This window comes from Octopus bimaculoides, chromosome 6, assembly GCF_001194135.2.
Source record: "Octopus bimaculoides isolate UCB-OBI-ISO-001 chromosome 6, ASM119413v2, whole genome shotgun sequence".
Classification (NCBI taxonomy): domain Eukaryota; kingdom Metazoa; phylum Mollusca; class Cephalopoda; order Octopoda; family Octopodidae; genus Octopus; species Octopus bimaculoides.
This window is the reverse complement of record NC_068986.1, coordinates 101,549,532-101,557,662: the sequence shown is the minus strand read 5'-3', so window position 1 is coordinate 101,557,662 and position 8,131 is coordinate 101,549,532. Positions and strand designations below refer to the sequence as shown.

At 34.3% G+C, this 8,131-nt stretch overlaps 1 protein-coding gene across 3 annotated transcripts in view; it reads left to right on the top strand.

The window, feature by feature from the left end:
• LOC106869714 (2-phosphoxylose phosphatase 1) overlaps positions 1-8,100 on the top strand; it is a 134,477-nt gene extending 126,377 nt beyond the window's left edge. For all 3 annotated transcript variants that reach the window (XM_052969015.1, XM_052969016.1, XM_052969017.1), the window contains 2 exons: positions 882-1,163; positions 6,522-8,100. In XM_052969015.1, the coding sequence (XP_052824975.1) occupies positions 882-1,163; positions 6,522-7,759 (1,520 nt within the window). In that variant the 3' untranslated portion in view covers positions 7,760-8,100. The remainder of the gene's footprint in view (positions 1-881; positions 1,164-6,521) is intronic.
• The last annotated feature ends 31 nt before the right edge of the window (positions 8,101-8,131 follow it).

The following is an 8,131-nucleotide window of genomic DNA, read 5'->3' as shown; positions in this document are numbered from 1 at the left end:
TGTGTGTGCGTGTGTGTGTGTGTGTGTGCGTGTGTGTGTGTGTGTATTGTACTTCCACCATTACTTGAGACCTGATTGTCTGTTTACGTCCCCGGTTCTAGCGGTTCACCAAAAGAAACCGATATAAGTACTAGGCTTACAAAGAATAAGTTCTGGGGTCGATTTGTTCGACCAGAAGACGGTGCTCCAGCATGATCGCTCTCAAATTACGGACGCAAGTAAAAGAGTTATATACAATACAGGCACACCCGTATATATTACAGCCCTACATACAAGCGTATATATGCATATATATATATATATATATATATATATATATATATATATATATACACACACAAACACACAAACACACACACACGCACACACAAGCATACACGCTTAAATAATGCAACTATATACGTATATGTATGCATATAAACTTTTGTCTATATATATTGTGTGCGTTTGTGCGTGCATGTTATATTAGTTGTTTGATTCTTTTTCTCATAAAAGGGAGAGCGCAATTTTGTCATGTGTCAAATCTTTTCTACTCTTGTTATTGTAATAATCTAAATAAAGTTGTGGAAACACGGTATTATCTTATTTTTAATTCCATTTCGTCATTTCAAATATACCACCACTGTTATTCATAGATACAGTATACTACAACGACTATATTTGTATATCCTCAGAACAATGCCACTACGTTTTTTTTTATTATATTATATAATTATCACTTTAAAATAAGCATATTATGAAAAATATGGAGGCTGGATAAGAAGAATAATCCCCAGAATATTTGAAAAACAGAACCTCTTTTCAGTTCCTAATATAGCAATTATATCAAAATTTGTATGTTTAATCGATATGTATTTACATCTTGTTTCATATATTTGCAGATTTTTACATCAACCAGTCACCACAGCTAAACCAAAGGTGGCCTCAACATTCAAGTGTGCCTCAAAATCACATCGGTGTAGCTCGTGCTTCCGGTTTCGTAGGAAAACGTGGGCATATGCTTTCCGATGATGAAGATGAAGATACCGATAAATACTTAAAAAAACTTCATCTCTCCGAACGGAGGTCTACATGGCAACATACAAAAACTCGTAATCCTCTATCTGTCTCACGTATTGCGGAGTATTGCAATTCTCCCATGTTACCATTTGCTGGCTCAGAAGGTATTTTATTTTATATCGAATAATATTTCGAAATTCTTAAAATTATATATCACACTTTCAGCAGTTTAGCCTTATTTTCGTACTTGTTCATTAGTAATAAAATTGCACTACTAAAATTCATTCGTTTACTGCATATTTAATGCATTGGATTTTACGCCCTGCATGATAAATTATGGCTCTTCAGATTTTAATTTTAAATCTATTCAAATTCAAATTACAGAAACTCGCAAAACATAGAACCAAATACATATCAGATGTATTTTCGGATCTTTTTTAAAACGGGGGCCACATTTTTCATTAACGATACACTTTGAAACTTGGAACACTGGCAGAATGTGTCATATAAAACATATTTTTCTCTTAGTCTTCTTTAAAAAAAAAGAAGTCCATAAGTTATTCCATGTTAAAGTTGTCGTATTTCTGTAATTTCAACCAATCACTGACGTCCATTCAGCCGATATACATTAAGTGCCGACTACATAAACAAACGATTCTGAAACAATTAACCCTAACCCTAACCTTAACCTTAGGGTTAGGGTTAGGGTTAAAGCAAATTTAAAATGAAAAAAGCAAATAAAAGGAAGGTATGGAGATTAAATACGCTTTACATCGCATAATCAGCCAAAGGAGTAAATCTAAACAACTGAATACTTGTCAGTGATTGGTTGAAATTATCGAAATAAGACAATTTTTTACATGAAATAAATTCGAATACAAAAATATTTTTCTGTTCTATAACACAAAATAGATAAGTATACGAAGTTTGACAGTCTGTCCGTACCAAAAACACAACGTAAAACATTAATGAAAAATGTGGCCCCCGTTTTAAAAAAAGATCCGTATTTTCTTCTCCTCAGATTTATTCTGTGTGGTCCTTACATTAGACAGGAATTTGATAGTTGAGGTGACAAAACAAATAGCATTCCCGTACACTGTCGTACATTTCAGTAACAGTCCACACTTTGTTGGTAAAATATATACAACGCATTTACTAAAGAAAGATCCTCGAACGGTTCAACGCTGTTACACATATCTATTCATTACCTGTAACTAGAAAGGTGAAATGCAATATAATGTTTATTATTGTTAACAATTGGGCCCTAAATGAGATTTTATTGAGTAGATCCGATAAATGAAAATCATTCGGAACATTACCTTCACGTATTTTTGCAGATCGGTGATTACACAATCCCTTTTAACACTCTTTATTGAAAGATGCAGGTTGTAAGTTTCCATTGCTATTTCATGACTAGTTCGTTGACTAATTTCTAGTAAAATCTAAATATTGAGTTTGCTATCCAGATTTAACGATGAAATATTGCCAAACATAAGCAGTTAAACAAGTTTTCTTTTATGGTTTTAAACAAATGCCCTCTTAAACACTTTCTCTTGAGCGTACCATATTTGTGAGTAGCATTATATGCAAATGGTTCCATAATTAAATATAATACGCATAAGGTGAAATTCGGGATAGCGACAATTTGTAGTCCAACTTCGATTCGTTAGTGAAAGCATTTATTTAGGTAAAGTTTGCTAATTGAGCTCCACGAACAATGCAAGTAACAGCATGGTGACTTGCTTTCTTTTTGTACAATGCCGTAAACTTTGCAAAAGTCTCGTCCACAATGTAGTTTAAATGGACGGTATATATAAATTCGTATTACTTATGTTTAAGTAACAGATTGTTGCTGGAAATAAAGTATCGATATTATTTGGTCAAAATTGCACTTAGATTTGCTTTATCCTTTATTAAATTATGTGTCTGAAAAAGGGCATCAGTTACGATATTACATACAAGAGAATAGAAGACGCGAAGGTGTTGCTATAGGTCAAGCATAGACCAATGGTTAAGAAACATTTGTTTCTAAATCATGTGGTCTAAGGTTCAGCCGCACTATACATCTCCTTAGGCAAGTGTCTTCTGATATAGTTCCGGGTTTAACTTAGTTTTGTGAGAGGATTTAGTAGGTGGAAACTGACAAAAGCATATCGTGTGTGGGTGTGTATTTTGACGTAGCGTGTTGGTTATAAACTGTCATCATGAATACTCAAGAGATGTTCATTTTCAGTATTCAGAAACATGTATGGGCATAGGAAATACTTGCAGGTGAGATTAGCGATACGATATATTTGCAGCAGTAGAAAAACCACGCTAACAAATACATTTTTGCCTCTGCAAGCATGGAAACGTGGACGTTAAATAATGGTGCGAAGAAGTGGGAGACTTGTTTCGACATATCTCTCTCCGTTAGAGAAGTGGTGATTACATTTGGAAACATTCGCATGATAGAAAACGGTAAATGAGTAAAAGAATATCATAAGCTACATCAGTGTTGTTTTATATCAAATGCTAATTGTAGCTAAATTCGTTGAATTCTCTTCCATTTGGCCATTTCAATTTAAGATATGGTAATTTAATTTTATTCCTCTCTTGTATTTTATAAAAGCTCACGACATATCAGAACGAAGTTATCGATATTACTTAATAGTAGATTTTATTGGTAAAATAGCGGATTGCTGTGAATGGCAAACGGTAATATTAGGATCAGATTCAAGTTACTCATCTTTATGGTTTAAAAGCAAATCCTATAAAGTATCAACAGTAGAATTTGACTATCAGGATTTCAGAGTCGGTAAATTTTGAATTCTTGCCCATTTAATGGACTCTGTCGTCCAAACTAGATTAGTGACTAAATTAGTGGTCGGTGGTTAGTGTCAACGCTAGAAATGTATATATTGAGAGAGAAATCAATAAGAATAGTATGCAGAAGAAAGAAGATAGGGCAGCTTTTAATGCTTTATTCTTTTCATTATCTAGTACCGTCCTTCCGCATTCTGTGATCAAATAACGATCCAATCTATTTTGTTTCTCATCAGTTCGCAGCAAGTAATATAATTACAAGGGTTTCATTATAGAAGTATTCGACGATGGTGATTCTCTATCTACGCAAAATCATCTTTATAAACTAATATTTATAAATGCTTATGAAAACGCATTCCACATATTTGGCAAGCTTATTATTATAACGTGTTTCCTGTCCATTCGTGTTATTATATAACAAATGTTCATCTTACATTTCTTTATCTTTGTGGCAGCTGTCATTGCAACGGATTTCCATTTGGGTACTCAAACCTATTATCACTTTCGAGACCCATTTAGTTAGAAATGCTGGCGGAAATTAATTCCAAAACTGCATTTATATTCAAAACTATGTATGATATAATATTCGTAATTCTTCAGTAAATTCCTTCCATTACTTATCTAAAGGAATCTTTTGGGGCGTTAAATATGTATTCCATATGTAAGCGAGTTAATGAGAAACGCTTCGTATATATTCTAATGAGTAAACTATATGTTCTCTAACGAGTAAATGATAAGGAGAAAGAGAAAAGGGAGTTGGTTGTAGAAAATTTTAATTAGTTTCCTTCGTATTTCTTAAAAAAGTTTTATGTGCATTTGATACATGATAATAAATAAATATAATAAAATAATATGATTCTGTGTAAGAATTGTATTTTGATTGTTTTCCCTCAATTTGGAAGTAAAGCGTAGAGTAATGTCGTTTCTTTCTATGTTTTCATGAAAGTAAGAATAATACAGGGTGTATAAAATGCCATTATGTAAATTGCTAAATGATTGTCATTTGGTTTGCTTTCTTGCTCTTACAAATTTACAAATTTTCTGGAAATCTAGAACTTGACAACTCGAACAGCCAGATATAATAACCAACTTGCCATTGAATTAAGCTCTACGGCTTTGACCGAATAAACATAAATTGGAAATATATTATGCATTTATATCATGCAGCGAGCTGGCAGAATCGTTAGCACACCAGGCGAAATGCTTAGCGGTATTTCACCTGTACTATGTTTTGGATTAAAATTCCGCCGAGGTCGACTTTGGACTTTGTTTTTCGTGGGCGATTAAATAAGTACCAGTTATGCACTGGAGTGGATGTAATCCAATATCTCCTCCCCGAAATTTCAGGCCTTGTGCCTAGTAGAAAGGATATTATACAATTATCTCTAAACGCATGGTAGTCAAAGCTAGATCGTCTCTCGATACATTCTTCTCTCTCTCACTATTGACTCCACATTAATTAGGTCACGCATATTTCTACTGAACCCATTAGTGTTAATCTCCAAGAAAAAATACAAACATTGAAATGAAGTTTAGACACATTAAGAACTGCAGATCAACATTATTAGAAATAATTAGTCCACGATGAGGTGAGCTCGTGCGAATTGTTCCATCCCACATTCGGGGGCATGATCTTGTCCAAACTCGGCCAAATATTGCAGTCATTTTCATTATTTAGTCACAGTAATTTCCGAGATTGCGAATTCAAGTGGCTTAGTAATAAGGGTGTTGTTGTGATCGTAGGAGTGCGGTCTTCATTCTTGAACCGGGCGGTTCTGTTCTTGAGGAAGACTCTTCATATTGATGTTTTCTAATCCATTCAGCTTGCAAAAGTGAGTAATCCTGAGACTGACTGCTGTCCTGTCCAGATGGAGAATATATGCACCACAGAATCTGGGAAACCGATCACATGAGCCTAAGGCTCGGAAAGGACCTTGATCTATTTTAGATTTTCTATGTCATTTCTCGTGATCATTACACAAACTCCCTGGCCTGTGAGGCTGATGCTGAGTTTCTCTGCATGAAATAATATTTTTGTGAAAAGATAACAGTCGAAGGAAATTCTCCGAAGAAAGAATTCGACTAGTACATTTGTACGGAGAATGCCTCGTGTGAGATACTGAGAGAAAAGGATAGGAGTGATTTGGATGTCAAAGCTATGTAGGTAACTGTCTGTGTCATCTACTGCACAAGGAACTGGTTTCATTTTAAAATATTGTTTCCTATGAGACATTATTTAGCGTATCCTGCTGACATTTCATTCTCTTCATCATAACCATTTACAAATCTGAATTAATCATAAGTTCATTGGACATTAGAGAATATATATGAATATTATTATTTTTACATCTTTTGTCGTCTTATACTAACATTCTAAATGTCATATCTGTTAAAATCGATAGTTTGTTGATGACACGTGCATGTTATGATTCATTCTCACTGAAGCAAATAACAAAAATTATTATATCATGCTGTTTATATATTTCATATCCTAGAACTAGACATGTAAATTGAGATGTCACTGTGTTGTATAATGAACGTATCATAAACGAGTTCATGCCCGGTTATTGTTTTAACAATTACGTAACAAGTTATATAAAGACGATAGTTTTCATTTGTGTGTGGTGATATATTAGGAAGATTTCACATACACGCATTGAATTTGCCTTGACTTTTAATGTATCGATATTAATCACAGTGTTCTTTTTTTTTCTTAGGTGATGTTCCTCTGAAGTACAACTTGGAACAAGTTTATGTACTGATCAGACATGGTGATCGTACACCAATGCATTCGTTTCGGAACCATCCTAATCCAACGTTAGGATGTCATATGGATCAACAACTTTTTTCATCTTTCAGCCCATATTTAGAAGGATATTTGCCAACAATGATGGCATTCCAGGGTAAACAACATCCTGCCAGTGGATTTAAGAACTGGGCCCTCCATCCTAATCATCGAATTTGTGATGGGTCTCAGTTAACCGGGCTTGGTGTTCTTCAGCATCTCCAGATAGGAGAATTTCTCAAAGATACATATGTACATCGATGGAGGTTATTCGGAAATACTTTCAATGCTCGAAAAGTCTATATTCGTAGCACCGAATACTCCAGAACTTACCAAAGTGCCATAGCTTTCCTCTATGGATTTCTACCGCATTTCAATCTCACAGAACTTCTCATTGAACGCTCATCCAATCTATTGATGTGCTCTCAACGTTATTTTGGTTCTTCTTGCCACTGTCCAGTAATCCATGCTCTAAAACAGTCAACCGATCGTCTAGCATCGTTTCTTATACAAAACAATTCACAGTATTACTATTTGGCACAGAAAATAGCCGCTGTATATAATTTAAAAGTCCCTCAACTTCCATGGGCCAGTGCAATGATGGACGTTTTTATGTTTTACGCCTGCCACAATATCAGTCTCCCTTGTAATGGCAAGGGTCAATGCATAGATTGGATGGTATTGGACAATTTATGGGAACATCTCGATCAAAACGGGAATCGTCAGGTGACTTCGGACAGCACCAATCTCAAACGACACCGCCTTGCCACATACCCGTTTCTGTACGAGATCGTGCAATCAATGAAATCGTACATGCACGGAAACCCAACGACTAAACTCTTCCTTTACTCGGGTCACGACGTCACAGTAACACCTGTGCTAACTGCACTCGGTGCTCACAGTGGCAAGTGGCCACCTTATGCTTCCAGAATAATATTCGAGATGTACAGTTTACGGCGAAACCGACAAAAGAAATATTACATTAGGCTATTATACAACGGACGTGATATAACAAATTTGACACCGTTTTGTGGTTCTGCTACAAGCGAAACCTTATGCTCATTCGAAAAATTTTCAAATTTTGTAAATAAAGACAGTTTAAGAAGAATTGGCATTAGTGACTATAAAGATGCTTGTAGTCAAGGACTTCAACCATCAGAAAATAAATAAACTACATAAAAATTTGTTTTGCAAATGGATGAAAGAGGTATTTCATGAATAAAAAAAAAAAAAAACAGTCATATAAATTTCGAGGGAAAAGAAAACATAACTGTACATAATGTCTGAATGCATGTATGTATGTTAGTTGCTAAATGCATACATACACACACGTACACACACACAAACATATATAAATGTATATGTATATACACATCTGTATTCATACATATACGTATATATGACTTTATATATACATATATGTATATATGTACAGAGACACACGTATATATGTATATGAACAATAAGAATATATATATGTAGCTGTGTATGATATGCATTATATATATATATATATATATATATATATATATATATATATAT